Source organism: Lissotriton vulgaris, chromosome 6, assembly GCF_964263255.1.
Source record: "Lissotriton vulgaris chromosome 6, aLisVul1.2, whole genome shotgun sequence".
NCBI lineage: Eukaryota > Metazoa > Chordata > Amphibia > Caudata > Salamandridae > Lissotriton > Lissotriton vulgaris.
Genome location: NC_141694.1, coordinates 736,488,354 through 736,507,004, shown reverse-complemented (window position 1 = coordinate 736,507,004; position 18,651 = coordinate 736,488,354). Strand labels below are relative to the sequence as shown.

Below are 18,651 nucleotides of genomic sequence, written 5' to 3'. Positions count from 1 at the left end.
TGGAGCTTTCAGTTGTTACCTTAGTCAAGCACATTACCTACATAATAGTGCCATTCTACTCCTCTATGTAAACAACAGTCCAACACAAACCTCACTCCCAGAGCATGATCCTTTTGATGCAGACAGGTGTTCAGATCAGAAAGTTGCATTCCGATGTGTCTATCTAGTTTAGAGAGCAAGCGATGGGACTGGAAACTCATTGAATCCAGTTCTCGTGGTGACACGCAACAGGTTTCCTGAAATCTAAGAGACACTGGGTACAAATCCACCACCTTCGCATAATGAGCCCCAGTTAATACTAGGAGTGGCATGAAAGTAGAGAGCCATCAAACATCAGCCATGACTTGGGGAACAAAACAAGAGAACATTAAAAACCTGCTTAAAAATAAAATAAATCCTCTCAGAAAATGGACCTTGACAAAGACACTAAAATAGGTCCAAACTGGGACACATTCAATCCATCAAACTATTTGGGCCTGCATATAAATGAGTAAAAAAATCAGGATAAGGATTCTTCTTTGTGCAAGATGTAACATACTCTACTCCAGAGATCATAAAAGCGGTTGTACCCAGGAGGGAAGAAACCCAGGCAAGTCTCAATCATGTTCTCTTTTTCTGGTACATGGAATACCCACTTGAAAGAAAACGATCTGGGTGAAGCCCTGCAAAAATTGTGATATCAGAAGCCACAAACAAACGACTGTTCTTCCCTAGGCAACTTACATGCCACCCCTCCCAATTCAAGTGGGAGACTACCGATTCCCAGGCTAATCTCCCCGCTCGATTTCTGCATGCAGAAAGCCACATTTTGGAGAATCATGATCTGCTCTTGCACAACCTCTTAGTCACCCTCTCTACCTGCCACAGCACTGAGCTTGTGCTCTGTCTAAGGAAGGGAAAAACATAGTTTATTTTGTCCTTGATCTGACATACGATTCGGCAGCAGCGCACTTGCAAGGCCAGTCCCTCTTCTTTGCTAGTGGGGATACAGGTTTAATTTTGGGCAAACCACTTAATCTCCTTGTGCCTAACAAAAATGAATGTGTCCTTCTGTAACAAAACTGGTGCTATGTAAAGCGCTCTGACACCCGATACCGGGTCAAGTTCGTGCTATATAAAACTCCCTAAAATAAATAAATAAATCACAGGCCTCAGTCCCAGAACATTCTGTGAATCCCAGCAAATCTCTTGGAAGAAAAATAAGTTTTTTAAGCAGAGTTCCAAACTGTTTCTGTTTGCGTTATGTAAAACTGCCAAAAATAAAATGTTGATGACTCAAACATGCTAACAGACCCGAATCAGATGGGAGGCTCTCATATTTTAGGGCCATAAATGGCTTAATTTTAGCTGTCTCCAGTCTAAAATTGCCTCTGCTTCAATAGAAGTCAATGGAGAAAATAGATTACCCCAATTACTTTTTCAAAATCTCCCTCCCTCTAGTTCTGCAATGTTGGCATGCATGAGGAAATGTGTTCAGCAAGGTCGCCAAAGTTGGACAATACGCTATGATGAAGCAGAGGAAACGAAGAATGGTATCCCTGGAGAAACAAGCACCACAACCGAGGGAACAGGAGCAACTGGGCCACCCAGTGGTGGCTATAGCCTTCGAGCTAGACCTCAACATCTAAATATTCCTGCATGGTTCGCCCTTAGGCTCAGCCAAAGCACGTAGTCACAAGATTATCAATGGTAATAGGATATCTTCAAAGATATTACTGAGTGCAAGACGTTGGTGAAGCAGGCTTGACTACCACGAAGCCTTGAACAAAGAAGGGTGCAGAAGGACACAACGCTGCCAGCTGGAACACAGAGAGTCTGCATCTGTTAGCCAATGCTCCTTTTGTACTCTTCCTAGGCTGGCCTATTTGGCGCACCCCATACTAATTATCACAAAAATGATTCCTCTTTCAAACATTTTTATAACATAAACTATTTATATTTGTGTAATCCTCTTTGATGCCACCAGTGTTTATCTTTTTGTACAAAACGGTCTGCTTAGATCCAATGCAAATACATTTTAATTTGAGGTTAACAATGCCAGAATATTTGAAAGAAGAAAGTAAAACAAAGGACGTTGGCTTAATTTTGAAGTTATATGAATTCTGCTGAGTAATCGCTAGAGGAGTACTGCCTTTAAGATATAAGCCCCATGTTTACAGCACAGTGAATCACATGATTAGAAACTTAACATATCATACACTGTTTGAAAAGCAAGAACATGAAATGCAAATGAGCCGCATAACAATGTTTATGTATCATCGAACTGAAAACACATAAAAGCCAGATGCTGAAGACAATTTAGGCAAGAGCACAGTACTGAAATTGCCATTCAGACTGTTCAGCACAATGTGCTCAGTTGATTAAACTTGTAAAATAGAATCTAATATAATTGACAAAGCAAAATACAGCAAGATAATGTTCCCCATAAACGAATCTGCTAATGTTTATGGGTTTTCCGTCCGCAAGAAGTGGATGAAACTGCATTCTCGAGTTCGCAAGGCCAGGATGTCACATACAGACCATGTATTTACTTTAAACTTGGATCCACACAGAAGTGAATGTGAAGGGTATGAATGATGCATCTGAGTGTAGATCTTACAGCAATGAAGGCCAAACCACAAATGGTAAGAAGTGTCATTTAGAAGAGTTGCAAAGACTGTCACCTTTGTCAATAGGAGAGAAAGAAACTGCTCTTGCAACTCCTTCCGCCAGTTGTACTTTAAGGGATTTCAGTATATGTTGTGTTTGTTACTCCGGTGAAAACGAAAAACATCCCCATATACTATACAGCTAAATCCATGTGACATTTTAACATACCAGTTAGGAACTTCAGTTCACTTTGCGAGCAGTTGTTGGCTAGTTGAGAAGAGACTCAGGCCACAGTGAAATATGTTTGATCGTGCCTTTGCCTAATACTTCCTATGAAAGACAGACAGCTCGTCGAATACTGCTGATTTTTTTCACTTCTGATTGTACATGACAACACTTGGACCTCCCAGGGCCTTTTATACAGAGTTGGACTGCCGTACACATCAGTAAACATGCAGGCCGGCTGCGGCTCAATGGTAACAAGCAACTTGACCAGTTTAACTGCTTGCATTTTCAGTCATGTTTTGTATTACCCTGGCTGATAGATTTCGAAAATAAATATTGGCAAAGACAATAGAGCTTGTCTTTGAGACCTATTGCTTTTTCCAATGCTTGTTTTCATACGCAACCAGCCAGCAAAAAACAGGAAGACTATGCCTGGCCTTTGAGACCTACTAGCTTTGTCAGTGGTTTTCAGTCATGCTGTAAAACATCACCAATGCTGTGCAGCATGGCTAAATTAGAAAAAGAAATAGCCCCTTTCGTGACTTATTTTATTCTTTTTATTTGCCTGTCGGAGTTGGAATGGTAAATAAAAAGAAAAATATACGCAAAAGCAATTTTTTGAAGAGCATGAGTGGGAGCATAATGGAGGGCGGGGGTAAGGCAACACAGAGAGTGTATGGGGGGAGCAACGTGGAGGGGTTGAAAGGAGAAGAAACGGGCGATAGAGAAGAAGGGCACAGGAAGCAACACAGATAATGGGCGTGGGGAGGAAAAGCAACTGGCGAGACGAAAAGTGTGCAGGGGGTGGGATAGAAGCACATGTGCAAGAAAGCAACAAGGGGGAGGACACACAAGTGAGCCCTACATGGAGGGTGGCCTTGAGAAGCACATATGTGACAGAGAGCAACAGTGCAGGAGGAGAGAAGTAAACTAGAAAGATAGCTGGAAAATACATGCACTTGTTTTGAGTGCTTAACCGAAAAGAATAAAAGTAGAGCTCAGAAAGCAAGCAGTGGAAGAACAAAAGCCAGGCAATCAAAAGAGATAGTAAAGAGGCGATAGTCCATGGGAGGGACAAACACAAGATTGACAAGCTAGGCCACAAATAAGAAGCAGACAAACGAGAGTGACAAAAAAGCCAAGCAATGGGTGGGCTCCAACCACTGTATATTCTTGGAAAGGCCACCACATATATTTTGCAACCAGGCAGTTGAAGTCTCTGGTAACCTTGACCTAAAAAGGGACTCTATATAATTTGCCCACATCCATAGCCTGTTTCCCCTAAAATTAGTAGGATTTAACCTCTCTTTGGCAAAAGCTATTTTAAACTGCAAAGAATAAATAAATAAATCAATACTTGTAAAGCGCAAACATATCACCCTTTAAGGTTTCAAGGTGCTCGGGCTTCAAGTAGATTAAGTTAGCTATTGCCCAGAGTCACATGATGTTTAGCTGATCTGCCGCTGGGAATCAAACTGTGATCCCCACGCTCCGGAGTCAGCTGCTCTGGCCACTGCGCCACACCTCTTCCAGCACCACACCTCTCTCATGACATTTCCCAGGAAGACAGTTCCAACAAATTTACTGACAATGGGAGATACCATACAGCACCTGAGGACATAGATATGACTGAGTACACAACCAGAACTGAACGTGGAGCATCACATTCAAACTAATGTACATAAAACCATAAGGCTGATTATACCGAACGATCTACTAGTGAAGATCTCAATCACGTCTCAATATCTATACATGTCAGACACTGTTTAGTGGTCCACCGAAAGCTACTGGTCAACACAGTGGTGGCTGAGGTTGTTTATCCTCAGGGCAAGAAGGCAAGCAGTCAAAGGCTTCTCAGGGAGGTAGTGTGGGGCAGAGAATCCCAAATCAAACAGTCAAACAGACACAATAACTTACTGTTCAGTCCAGTGCCTGTTTTAGTTAAAGATAAGTACTTTAATATCACAGTAAACCATATACCACACACTGTAATGCGACAGGGTTCTACTTAACACAACTATTGTGCTCTTGCCAATTTCCACAGTTCCCACACCAAACACAAGGTTGTAGCAGAATTACTACAGATCCTGCATGACTAGAGTGTTCGACTACAGTTTTTGCAGCTCCCACACCACTACAGTGTTCTAGCAGCAAAGGAAAGATGAGAGTGAGGGAATCAGCACAGATGCAAATTCACTGTTTGGTTTACATGAGCTAGCTATTAAGTTCAGTAATCGGGAGGTCAGTTCAGTTGTATCATGCAAAAGTGTTCACACTGGCAAGACACAGTCTCTGAGTCTTTCAACACTGCCTCAAGTTACCTGTCTGTGAGACGTGGCTCAGCGTGCAGGTTGTTGCAGTGTACCCTATGCAGATGCACAACAAGACTCTCTCATCAGTGGGTCAGTGTCTTGGCGGCCACCCCACATCTCGGATCTTGCTGCTTAACACAAGCAGAGTGACAGACCTAAGTAGCAGTCACAAGTTGTCAGCAGTTGCAGCCTTCAGGCCATGGGGGTATGGGAGCTGTGCTGGGTGCAGCCTACTAAGGCACTGTTGTAGGCTTCGTAGGTCACACAACATGTCTGGGCTGCAGCAGCACATGCCTCAAACGGAGTTGTGCAAATGCCGGTTTGAACGTTGTCTTCTAGGGATTGTTGATTCCTCACACAGTTTGCCACACAAACCACGCATGGAGGTCAGAATATTGCGCACACCTGGAGTGCAGCCAAACAAGAGCAGAAAAACAAAAGCTCAAGGCAAATACACCAACACCAATAAGGAATCAAAGAGAAGCTTGAGAGCAGACAAGAGACGATTCATCTATGGTCTTGCCATTGAAGTCCAAGAAGCAGCAAGCAATGGAAACTTGAAAGAACACTAAAACTTAACAAAGAAACTCTTCAGCACAAGCCAGATAAAGCTATTATAGCCAAAGCTGGGAAGACAATCATGGGTCATGAAGGGCAACAATGGCAACTAAGATGGGTAGAGCACTTTGAAGTACTTCTGAAACAGCCTGTGCCGCAGTCTCCACCAGATATACAGTCAGCTGACAAGGACTTGCCGATTGACTGCAGCAGACCAACCAAGAAAGAAATACGGCAAGTGTCAAACATCTGAGAAATTGGAATGCAGCAAGACCTGTTAACATTCCTGCAGAGACACTGAAGGCAGGCATTGAAACATCAGTGGACATGCTCTACCCCATGTTTGGAAGGATCTGAGAGGAGGAAAAGGTGCTGTCAAACTGGAAAGAGGGATATCTCATTAAGATCCCCAAGAAAAGTGACCTGAGTAACTGCGCGAGCTACAGAGGGATACCTCTTCTATCAACACCAGGCAAAGTGTTCAACAGAGTAATTCTGAACAGAATAAAGGGATAAGTTGAAGCTCAGTTGCGAGATCAGCAAGGGGGCTTCTGTCAAGATAGATCCTGTACAGACCAGAATGCAACATTGGGCATCATCATTAAGCAGTCCATGGTATGGAACTCCCCCTTTATGTCAACTTCATTGACTAAGAAAAGGCGTTCCAACAGCGTGGACAGAGAGATCCTTTGGAAACTCCTTCAACATTATGGTAACCCAGATAAACTTGTAAGAATCATCAGGATCTCTTTACTAGGGAATGACCTGCAAGATAGTCCATGGAGGACATCTCACACATGCAAACATTCCAAGTCAGGACTGGAGTACACTAGAGTTTTTTGTTCTTGCCTTTTCTCTTCCTGCTGGTCAAAGACTGGATCATGAAGACATCCACAGCAAGGTGAAGAAATGTCAGCCAGTGAACCCCTTGAACGCAGCTCGACAACATGGAATTTGCTGAGGCCCTACTCTCCTATACCCATCTGCAGATGCAAGAGAAGACTGGCAGTGTGGCAGCAGCATCAGTACAACTTCGACTCAACATCCTCAGGGGAAAAACCAAGATCCTGAATTCTAACACGGCAAGCACGTCTGCAGTCACTCTTGCAGGTGATGCACTGGAAGAGGTTAAGGCTTTGACCTACCTGGGCAGTGTCTTACACAAGCAGAGTCATATAACACAAGGGAACCCAAAGGCGCAATGAGCTAGGGACCTTGGGTAGTTACGTTTTAACAAAGGACAGTGGTCCCTAGACGAAAGAATCGTCTAGGGACCACTGTCCATTACACAAGCAGAGTGGCACAGACGACAACATCAAAGCAAGAGTCGGCAAAGCAAAGTCTGCCTTCATTCAGTTAAAGAAAATCTGGAGCTCCAAGGACCTAATGCGGCAAACCGAGATCAGGGTTTTCAGTGACAAATCCTGCAAATTCGTTAGTTAAATACCATCAGCAAAACTCCCTGCTCATGAACAAATCATGAAAAGATGCTGCGGCATGATAGGTCACACCATCAAACACCTCCAGGCAAGCTCTGACTCGGAACCCTCAAGGGAAAAAAAAGAGAAAGACCAAGAAACTCCTGGTGCTGAGGCTTCAAGGATGACTGCGAGGTGAAGGGTTACACTGGAGTCAGACTGAAAAAGCAGAGGACAGCGATGGCTGGAGAGTTCTGGTTGATGGCCTATACCCCAGGAGGGTAGCAGAGATAAGTAAGTATGTATTTTTCAGTCATTCATTTTTCAGATTACACAAGGCAGGTGGGATGCTAAAGATAAAACTAAAGCTGATGAAAATCATGGTAAGAACTCTTAACAAGGCCTTCTAATTACATCAACAACATTTTACTTTAAACAAAGATATACTCACTTTCAGAAAAACTTGTAGATCTTTAGTCTGTGTGTGCAGGAGGATATCTTGCTGTAAGTGTTTGAAGACAGATATGCACATGTATATCTGGTAATCAGGCCCAAGGAGAATACATGTGGCAATGTAATGACCTATATCGGGCCAGTTTAAATAGTTCCAGAAGCACTGAGTTAGCCAATGCTGGCACATCTGAAAACAAAAGACAAAACACTATTGGTAAACTATGGAAAATAACATGCTTCACCAACTTGAAATAAACAGGGCATTCAGGATATGTACAAAAGTTTATTTTATAATATGGTAGGCTAAGCCATTAAGGGCCCAACTCAGAAACTAATCAAAGATTTCTGGGTGAAGTACAAAGAATTACAACCATTACAGCATTACAATATTCCCACTACCAATCCACTGCCAGTGATATTCATAATTTACACATGCAAATGCAGGAGGCTCATACCTTTTGAACATGACTTAAGAGTCAGAATCCAGCAAATGCCTTGTCAATTTTCAGTTTTTCACACAAAAATAATTTAACTTTTTTCTTCACATGGAAATCAATTTTCAATGCAATATATTCCTTAGCTTACCTCTAAATCAGCGAAAATGAAAGCTTCGCATATGTTTTCCCACAGATTAAATATGACAAATTTAATTGCAACACTAACTCACAGGTGAAAAGGAAGGGTGACAAGGAATCTGCTTGAAGTTCATGTAACCACAATAAATATTGTTACCAAATGCAAGTAACTTTTTCTTATGATGGATACATCTACTTGCATACTCTGTGGAAGGGAAGAACCAGTAGTGCTAGTAAACCAAAGAAATCATGCAGCCTAGCTATGCTAAATATCCATCAATGCATGCCAGGGCAGTGAGGCATAAATGTTCAGGAAAAGTATGCAAAGAATGCCCCATGATGTAGAGTTACTTCGGCACTCTGGTGGGATGAGGGGTACGAAGAAAGAAAGATATTAGAGTGGATTGGCCCACGTGAAAAGAAGATACCACTTTTACGAGAAAAGAGGGAGAGGTGCGAACAATCATTTTATCGAGGATGAATCTGTGACTCGTGGCCAAAATAAAAGCGCCTGAGACTATTTGGGATTAAATATTTATTGAAAACAGTAGGTAAAATACTGGAACAATCTCTTTGGGTGGCCATTATAAAAAGAAGAGAAAATATATAGCTATGTAGTGACAAAAGTAGAATTTAAAGAAAGAAAATACCCTTCACTTTTGAAACAAATTCAATCAGTAGAAGGAAGACACTGCTGAAGCTTTTCTCTGCAAAGTGCACCCAACAAAGATAACTTATTGGAATTAGCATGTTGAAGCATTGTTTACCATTCATAAGTAGAAGGTTAATTAAGCAATGGACGATGGTAGTAAAGCTCTACAGAGTAGCTTAGGTCTGTCTTTAGGATTAAGAACCTCAAATTTCACATAATTCTGAGTAATATTTTCCATGTTTTACATTTCCATGCTAAATATGTGTTTTGTACCACTACATTTTGTGCAATACAGGCAAGTAAGGAAAATGCTACTTACCATTATGCATCTGTGCTTTTGGCATGTAGAGCTGCAGATCCGCACACTTTGCATTAGATCGCCATCTGGTGTTGGGCTCGGATGGTTGCACCTTGTTGTTGTCTTGGAAGAAGTCTTTGTAGTCACGGGATAGGTGACTCATCCCTTGGACGATAGTGCGCATGGGCATTAACTACATCCTTAGATTGTTTTTCGCCATGATGGGAAATAATGAAGTTAGTAGAAAAGAAAAAGATGTCCATGTGTGTATATCTAAGTAAGATAGTACTGGAACAGAAAAAGATCCCAAGGAGGTGGGTGGGCGTGTGTGGATCTGTAGCTCTACATGCCAAGAACAGATGCATACTGGTAAGTAGCATTTTCCGATCAAGGCAGATGAGCTGCAGATCACACACTTTGCATAGACTGTACAGCAGTACCTCCCCTAGCGGTGGTCACCAGTATCGGTTGCAGTAGTCTGAAAAAGTGTTTTAAGAACAGCTTGGCCCACAGAAGCTTGTTTGGCTTGCACGTCAACACAACAGTGTTTAGTAAAGGTGTGTGTTGTAGACCATGTTGCTGCCTTACAGATGTCTTCTAGGGGAATGTTCCCTAAGAATGCCATAGAAGCCCCTAGTTTGCATGTTGAATGTGCCCTAGGCAGAATTGTTAATGTGCATTTGGCTTTTTGGTAGCATATTTGTATACATTTAACAATACACCTTGCAATCCCAGCTTTAGAGATGGGATTAACTTTATGCGGTGAAGAGAAAGCTACAAACAATTGTTTTGTTTTTCGAAAGGATTTAGTCCTCTCAATATAACAAAGTAGAGCTTTTTTTACGTCTAGTGTGTGAAGAGATCTCTCTACTACGGAGTTTGGGTTTTGAAAAAACACTAGTAACTCTACCGATTGGTTACGATGAAAAGCAGAGATGACTTTATGAAGGAATTTTGGATTTGTTCGGAGAACTACCTTGTTATGATGTATTTGTAAGAAGGGTTCTTGTATGGTTAAAGCCTGGATCTCACTTACTCTTCTAAGAGAGGTGATTGAGATAAGGAAAGCTACTTTCCATGTGATGAACTTGAGTTCACATTTATGCAAAGGTTCAAATGGGGGTCCCATGAGCCTAGTAAGTACAATGTAGACATTCCAAACCGGAGAGGGTGGTAATCTAGGAGGAATGATTCTTTTGAAGCCCTCCATAAATGCTTTAATTGCTGGGACTCTAAAAAGTGACAAGTGTTGTCTGTTTTGTAAGTAAGCGGCAAGTGCTGCAAGATGTAGATGTATGGATGATTATCCATAAATTACATCTTTGCAAATGTAGTAAATAGCAAATGATGTTCTGGATGGACGCATCCAGTGGATCAATATGATTGTTAGTGCAATAAATGGCAAATCTCTTCCATTTTCCTGCATAGCAAGCTCTAGTGGTAGGCCGCCTGGCTTCTTTAATGATGTTCATACAGTCCGGCGGAGGGTTAAGGTAACCTAACTCTAGGACTTCAGGAGCCAGATTGCTAGATTCAGCTGAGTTGGATCAGGGTGCCTTATCTCTCCATGGTTCTGCATTAGTAGTGATGGAGGGAGGCGTAGTTTTTGGTGTGGGACTAGGGAGAGTTCCAACAGTGTGGTGAACGACGTTCGATGTGCCCATGTGGGAGCCACTAGGATCCGTTTTAGAGACTGTTGTCGGAGCTTGCGTACCACTAGTGGAATGAGTGGGAGTGTCGGAAAAGCGTACGCAAATCTGCCTGACCAGTTCATCCATATCGCATTGCCCTTGGACAGCGGGTGTGGAAACCTGGCGGTGAAGGTTGGGCATTTTGCGTTTTTGTGTGTGGCAAACAGATCTATGTCTGGTTGGCCCCACATTTGGAAAAATGGTACAAGAACTTGTGGATGTAGTTCCCATTCGTGAATCTGTTGTGTCTGCCGACTTAACAGATCCGCAATCTGATTGTGAACTCCTGGAAGATGTTCTGCAAGGAGGTATATGTTTTGTGGAATGGCCCACCTCCAAATGTTCTGTGTTAGCTGGGACAGCTGCAGAGAATGTGTGCCTCCTTGTTTTTGTATGTAATACATGGCTGTCATGTTGTCCGTCCGGATGAGGACAGCATTGTTTTGTACATGGAGTTGGAATGATTTCAGTGCTAGGAATATTGCTAATAGTTCCAGATGATTGATATGGCGCACTTTCTGTTGAGTGGTCCATTTGCCTTGAGTGGTCTGATTGAGGAGATGGCCTTCCCATCCTGTGAGTGAGGCATCTGTTGTTAGAACTATCTGTGTAACTGGCTCGATGAACGGACGCCCCTTGGATAAGTTTGTTGTGTTCCACCATTGCAGAGAGCAGTGTGCGCGGCTGTCCACCAACACCAGATCTGTAAGTGTCTTTCAGCCTGATTCCACTGATGTGCTAGATATTCCTGTAAGGGGCACATTTGAAGTCTGGCATATGGTACAATAAAAATACAAGATACCATCATGCCTATTAGTTGCATGAACACTCTGGCTTGGAGAGAGTGTTGTGTTTGAAATTTGGTAATGAGAGCTTGCATACTGGCTATCCTGGATAGACTGGGATATGCTAGAGCTGTGTAAGTGTTTATTGTGACCCCTAGATATTGATGTACATGAGAGGGCTGGAGATGCGACTTGGTGTAGTTGATTATGAATCCCAAGTGGTGCAGTGTTTGTATGGTTTGATGAGTGTGTTGAACACACTGGTTGAATGACTTGGCTTTTATTAGCCAGTCGTCCAGATATGGGAAGACATGAATTTGTTCTTCTCAGATGTGCTGCTACCACTGCCAGGCATTTGGTAAACACCCTGGGTGCGGTGGTGACTCCAAATGGAAGGACTTTGAACTGATAGTGTTGTCCATCCACCACGAACCTTAGATACTTCCTGTGAAAAGGATGTATGGGAATGTGGAAGTAGGCGTCCTTGAGATCTAGTGTATCAAGGAAGTCTCCTTCTTGGAGCAGTGGAAGCACTTGTTGGAGAGTGATCATGTGAAAGTGATCCGAGTGTATGTACAGATTGAGGGGTCTGTGATCGAGTATTGGCCTTAGAGTCCCATCCTTTTTGGGGATTAAGAAATATAGGGAGTAAACTCCTGTTCCCTGATGTAGTAAGGGGAGTGGCTCTATGGCTTGCTTTTGAAGCAGTGAGAGAACTTCTTGTTTTAAAAGTGTAAGTTGTTCGGGGGGCGTGGCCAAGATGGCGGCAGAGTAGGACGCAAAATACAGTCCCACCGGTGCCGCTTTTGCTAAGCCTTGATAAATCCCCCTTCCCGGGGCCCATCGGCACCAGCGAAGAACCCTCCGTGAACCGGGGAGCACCCACGACCACGCTGGTGCCCTCATCGCTGGCGCATCCACTCCTTTTCCCGAGTTGGCGCGTTGCGGCCTGCAGCCGCCGGGCGGCCTGTGGTGAGCCGCGACAGAGCCCCACAGTGGAGGTGAGGCACTGACGAGATCTTGAGGCCCTATATGCCCTGTGGAGCCAGCGCTGGGTAGCTGTCAGTGACGCCGACCCTGTGCCGCCTCTAGATCGCCACAGAAGCGAGGCGCCAACGGAGGGCCAACTCCAGGCTGAGGAAGTCCGGAGCAGAGGACCGACGCGAGCGCCCGACTACGGCAGGCCGGTGCTGCGACTGGGCCTTGCCGGCGGAGCGGAGCTTTGCCAGACGGCGCATACCCAGCTGCTTGGAGCGGAGCCCGGAGGTGAGGAGTTGTAGCGGCGTACCCCCCCCACCGCCCCGCAGCGACGTGCAGGTGAGCGGCCCTGAGGGATTTGAAGGCCCAAACTCGGTCCGCACCCTGGCGGACGGCGGTCCCCTCTACTGTGCGGGGCCTGGGCGATCTTGGCTTGCCCTGGGGCGGGAGGCCCGAACGGACGAGACCCGGCTAGGATCTTGAGATATAGCCCCACCTCTCAGTGTGGAGTGGAGTGGGCCTAGCTGCCCGGGCCCGGTTGCTTCTCTCGGCCAGGTCTGGAGCCGGGGTTGGGTGCGTATCTAGACTCGGTCCGCAGCTCGGCAGACGGCGATTCCCTCTCCCGTGTGTTGAGGGCTCCGGGGATGTGTGGCGGCGCTAAGGCCCAGCCGCGCAACTCACCTCGGCAGGAATACACCCTGCCCTAGCGCGCCTGACTGGGCCCAAAGCCAGCGGGGGACACGGCCCGTGAAACGCGGTGTGGCCCTTGCCTCACCAGGATCTGCAGCTGCTGGAGGCCGGGACGTGCCTAGCTTCCCCCCCTGAAGCGGGAGCGTCCTTGCTCCTTATACCCCCCCCGGACTCGCTTTGGGGACCTACTATGACTTTTGCGCTCTGAGGGGATTGATGCCTGGTCCCCGTTACCTCTCAGTTTCCAATCCACCAGAACTGGGCGCCCCGCTGTGGGTCTTACACCTGGGTTCCTGCAGAAGGGACAGACTCTGAGTGCTGAACTGGGAGCTATATCGCTTCCCCCTGGGTAGCGATTGCGGACTTCTCGGGTGAGCCTTGCTGCGGACCACCAGTCTTACATACCACTGCGACGTGCGGTGTGCCTACCCTCTGCCCTACCAATTCTGCGGGTCAGCTGCCCGCCCCCTGGAGCTAGAGGGCGCGCGACATAGACGAGAGGAGGAGGAGGCACCATGGCCTCGGCCAGACTTAAAAAGGACTAGTTGGGCAAAGATGGCCCTTCGAAGGGCGCGTCTCAGTCATCGCCGCCCAAAGTAGACAAGTCGCCTAACAAAGGGCTAGCTCAGGAACCGGCGACCAAGGCCTTTATGCTGGACCTCTTCTCGGCAATCAAAGAGGACATTGCTGGCCTGAGCACCCGGTTGGCGGCGGACCTGCGGGAAGTCCGCAGGGACGTAGACGAGATTGGCGAACGCGTTGCCACGCTGGAAGAACACGACCTGGGTATGGCGGGCGACATCCATCAATTGCAACAGGACGTTATTCGTCTGACGGAGCAGGACCTCGACCTTCAGGCACATGCAGACGATTTGGAGAACCGGTCGCGCCGGAATAACATCCGCATTCGGCCGGTCCCGTGGAAAGGTAAGGGAGCGGACCTACGGGAATACGTGGAGGCCCTGTTTAGAGACATTCTGCAAGATGATCAGGTGGCGGAGATCCGCATGGATAGAGTGCACCGCGTCGGCCTCCCGAAAGGAGCTAAGGCCCCGCCGCCTGACATACTGGTATGTGTGCATGACTTTCAGTTGAAGGAGCGCATCCTCAGGAGAGCGCGTGAACTCGCCTCCTGCAGTTCAGGGATCATCGCCCGGTGCTTTACCAAGACCAGGCTGCCTCGACCCTCCAGTAGCGTCGCGATTTCAAGCCGGTTACAGCTTACCTGCGTGAGCATGACATTGCGTATAGCTGGGGGCATACGTTCAGGCTCAAATTCCGATGGCAAAATAAGTTGGTTCAAGTGCGATCCCTCACAGACGCCATGGAACTCCTGGGCATTGATTCTGCGGAGGCTGGTCCAAGCGACTCCGGTACTCAACGTAGGCGTAGGCAGCGCTCATCGGAGTGGCAAAAAGTGGGAAAGCCACAACCCAAGAGAGGTCCTGACCCTTCAGTGCTTCTCCAGGAAAGAGATGCTGCCCTTGCCTCTGTAGCCCTGGTGACGGAGGCTGCTCCTGATGTCTCCTCAGAAGTGCCGTGATCACGGGGAGGACGTCTTGCTGGCGCTGGAGGGGGCCACACCCTATAGGTACTTTTGTATGACCTGTCGTAACTGTGTGTCCCGTATCGGGAATTGGATGCCTGTTGATGGGTGCCTCGACCCCATGCCCTTGTGGCCTCTATTGCGAACTTACGTACGTCTTTTGTTTCTTCTTCTTCATGGTTCTGTTCTATTGGGGGGGGGGGGTTTACTTGTATGTGAGGGGTGTGTTGAGGGAGTGGGAGGGCTCCGCATCAGACATGATTTGACACTACGGAAGCGGAAGTATGGCTGTGCATTGTCTAGGAGAGGGAGACAAAGTGGGAGGCTGGGGGGTGAGTTGGGTCGGGTCTCGAGGGGTTATCATGGTGACTACTGCAAGAGTGTGCCCCCTGGAAGATGCCTAAGGAACTGAAGATAGTGAGTCTTAATGTGCGGGGACTCAATAATCCTGTGAAGCGTTCAGCGGTCCTCTCTCTCCTTGAAAACCTGGATGGCGATATATGCCTCCTGCAGGAAACGCATCTCCTTCGCAAGGATGAAAGGCGTCTGCGAGATAAGAGGTTCCCCTTGCAACTTTGGTCCTCAGGTCCCATCAAGAAGAATGGTGTTGCCATCCTCTTCGGTTCCCGTGTACGCTGCAAGTTCCTAACTTCACTGGTAGACATAAGAGGGAGGTTCCTAGCTGTGAGAGTGCAATGGGGGGATACAGTTTTCACCATCGGGTCCCTATACGCTCCAAATGTACAACAAGAACCCTTTTTGCGCTCAGCTCTAGCACAGGTCCTAGGGTCTCCTGATTCGCTCCTCCTGGTCGGGGGGGATTTCAACCTGGTGATGGACGAGGACCTTGACAGGTCTGCGAATCGTCTGTCCCACTCCGGGGCCTGGTCAAAGGATGGCACCCAGTGGTTGACGGAAGGGGGTCTACATGATGTATGGCACTTGCACCACACTCAGGAGCGCGACTATACCTATTATTCAGCTGCGCACAAGACGTACGTGCGTCTTGACCACCTCTTTGCATCTACTGCCTTGCTCCCCCATCTGTTAGACGCAGACATTGCACCCCGTTCACTCTCCGACCACGCCCCTCTCTCTGTCAAGTTCTCCCTCAGCAGTCCCCGCCCCCCCTCGGCTGGTTGGCGCCTTCGGGACTCCATGCTGCGCGCTGACTCGGTTGTGACAAAAATCAGAGATACCATAACACACTATCTAGCAGAAAACATGACGGGGGACATTGCTCTGGCCTCAGTATGGGAAGCCCTGAACCTAGTGGTCCGAGGGGACTTCATAGCGTTGGTGTCCACCTATGCTAAACTCCGTAGAGATAAGAGGGAGGAACTGGAGGGGGAAGTCAGAGGGCTAGAGGCGATACATAAACGTACGGGGCGCATAGGGTCTGGAGAGAGCTTGAAACTAAGAGGCGCATGCTGAAACATCTGGACCTGGACAGGGCTGAGCATGCATTACTGCACTTGCGACACAAGTTTTATCTGAGCGGGGATAAAGGGGGCAAGATGCTAGCACACCGCTTGCGCGCACAAGTACAAGCCCACTCGATCACTGAAATTAGAGATCAGCATTCCATGGTCCACGCCGATGATACTGCGATTGTTGCCGCCTTTCGCCACTTCTACCAGACTCTGTACTCCAAAGAGGCGTCTTCGCCCGCTGCCATTCGTCGGTATATTGAGGAAGCTGGTATCACACCTTTGCTCCCAAGCTCCGTGGAAGACCTAGACGCAGAGATCCGTATAGAGGAAGTTATCTCTGCCATCGCCCGGCTTAAACTCGCGAAATCCCCGGGTCCGGATGGCTTTTCCGCGATTTTTTACAAAACCTTTTGTAGGGAATTGGCGCTGTTTTTAACTCGCCTTTTTAACTCCTTTCTGGAGACTGGTGCGATTACGCCTTCCATGTCTGACGCGGCCATCACGGTCATCCTTAAACCCGGTAAGGATCCGGCCGAGTGTGGTTCGTACAGGCCCATATCGCTTCTTAACATCGACGCTAAGGTGTTTGCAGGTATTCTGGCGGCGCATCTTAGCCCCCTTCTGGATGGCGTGGTGGAACGGGATCAGTCCGGCTTCATCCCCTCACAGCAAGGTGGTGACAATACTAAGAGATTATTGCATTTGCTGGATGGGATTCACCGCTCAAAGACCCAGGCCTGTCTGCTCTCCATCGATGCAGAGAAGGCATTTGATCGCGTCAACTGGGGTTTTCTCTTTCAGGTTCTGCAGGCGTATGGCCTCTGGGGTAAGTTCCTGCGTTGGATCCAATCCCTATATGCTGCACCCAAGGCGGTTGTCCGGGTTAATGGTTGCAGGTCTACGCCCTTTTCCATCTCCAGGGGGACGCGGCAGGGGGGACGCGGCAGGGGTGCCCTCTCTCGCCGCTCCTCTTCGCACTTTATATAGAGCCGTTCGCCAAGCGAGTTAGGGACAATCCAGACATCGCGGGAATCCGCGTTGGAGCTGATGAGCACAAAATTAGTCTTTATGCAGACGATGTTATTTTAGCCCTACAGAATCCCGCCTCCTCTCTCAGACACCTTACTGCTGAGCTTCGGGCGTTCCACGCCGCGGGAGGTTTTAAGGTCAATTTTACGAAATCCGAGATCTTGAATGTCTCTATCCCTGCTGCTGAAGTATCGGACTTTCAGACTGACTTTGAGTTTTGCTGGGCCACCTCTGGCATCACGTACCTAGGCATCCACCTTGCCGGTACGATAGCGGAGACGCTATCGCGGAATTACACTAAACTCCTTGAACAAACGGTTAAATCCGTCACTGAATGGTCACGCCTCAACCTGGCGTGGTTCGGTAGACTTGCGGCCGTTAAAATGACTCTCCTTCCTAGAATCCTTTATGTGTTCCAGATGCTGCCTCTGACTCCGCCGAAGGGTGCCATCAATAAACTCCAGACCTTATTGAATAAGTTTCTCTGGAACGGCAAGCGTCCTCGGCTTAAATTCGACACGATCATTCTTCCCAAAACCGGGGGGGGGGCCTGGGTTTCCCGCATCTCCTGGCCTACTTCCACGGGGTGTCTCGCCCGGCTAATATGGCTCTTATGTCGCGCTCCCTTACAACTTTGGAGCGGTGGCTCATGCGCAAGAAGGATGACCGACACCTTATTTCCGAGCTGTACGCAATGATTGTCTCCAAGGCGAGCCAACAACGCTCGAAAGCTCAGGTCCGCTGGGAGATAGAGCTGGGACGCCCCCTCTCTAACAAAGAATGGGAACAGGTGTTTTACCGAGCTCACCATACGTCTACTAACACGACAGGCACGGAGTCGGCCTACAAAACTGCGACGTATTGGTACTACACCCCACCCTGCGTTGCGAAGTGGGACAGGACAAAGTCTAGTCTCTGTTGGCGTGGCTGTGGAATGTCCGGGAACCTTTTACACCTGCTATGGCGCTGCCCTAAACTAGAACGTTACTGGAAAGTGGTCCTGGATGAGATAGATGAAGCCTTCCAAATCAAGTTGCCTAGACTCCCCGAACACACCCTGTTAGGCCTACCCCACCCGTCCTGCTTCCCTCTACGCACACTGTTGGGGCGACAAATTGCCTTGGCTTTGCTAACTGCGCGTCAGGTTCTACTAGCGCGTTGGGGCTCTGCGGAAGTTCCCGACTTCCGGGACTGGCTGATGCAGCTATGGCATGCCCTGGCTATGGAGCGTCTTTCCCTGACTGCGGATGGCAAGGGTTCAGACTATGCAACTCTCTGGGCCCCATTCCTTCATCTGTTGTCCAAAGAGCTCAGGGAAGTTAAATGCCCGAAATATTTACAGATTCTCCAGCTTACCCCTTTAGACCCGGTGGGAGCCACTACAGACGTGTGATGCCTGACTGCGGGTGTATGTGTGAC

General features: G+C 47.5%; 1 protein-coding gene across 1 annotated transcript in view; it reads right to left on the bottom strand.

Moving 5' to 3' along the window:
* Positions 1-18,651, bottom strand: part of TBC1D32 (TBC1 domain family member 32) — a 959,368-nt gene that overhangs the window by 91,236 nt on the left and 849,481 nt on the right. Inside the window, exon 33 of the mRNA XM_086926728.1 lies at positions 7,554-7,742. Within this exon, the coding sequence (XP_086782854.1) occupies positions 7,554-7,742 (189 nt within the window). The remainder of the gene's footprint in view (positions 1-7,553; positions 7,743-18,651) is intronic.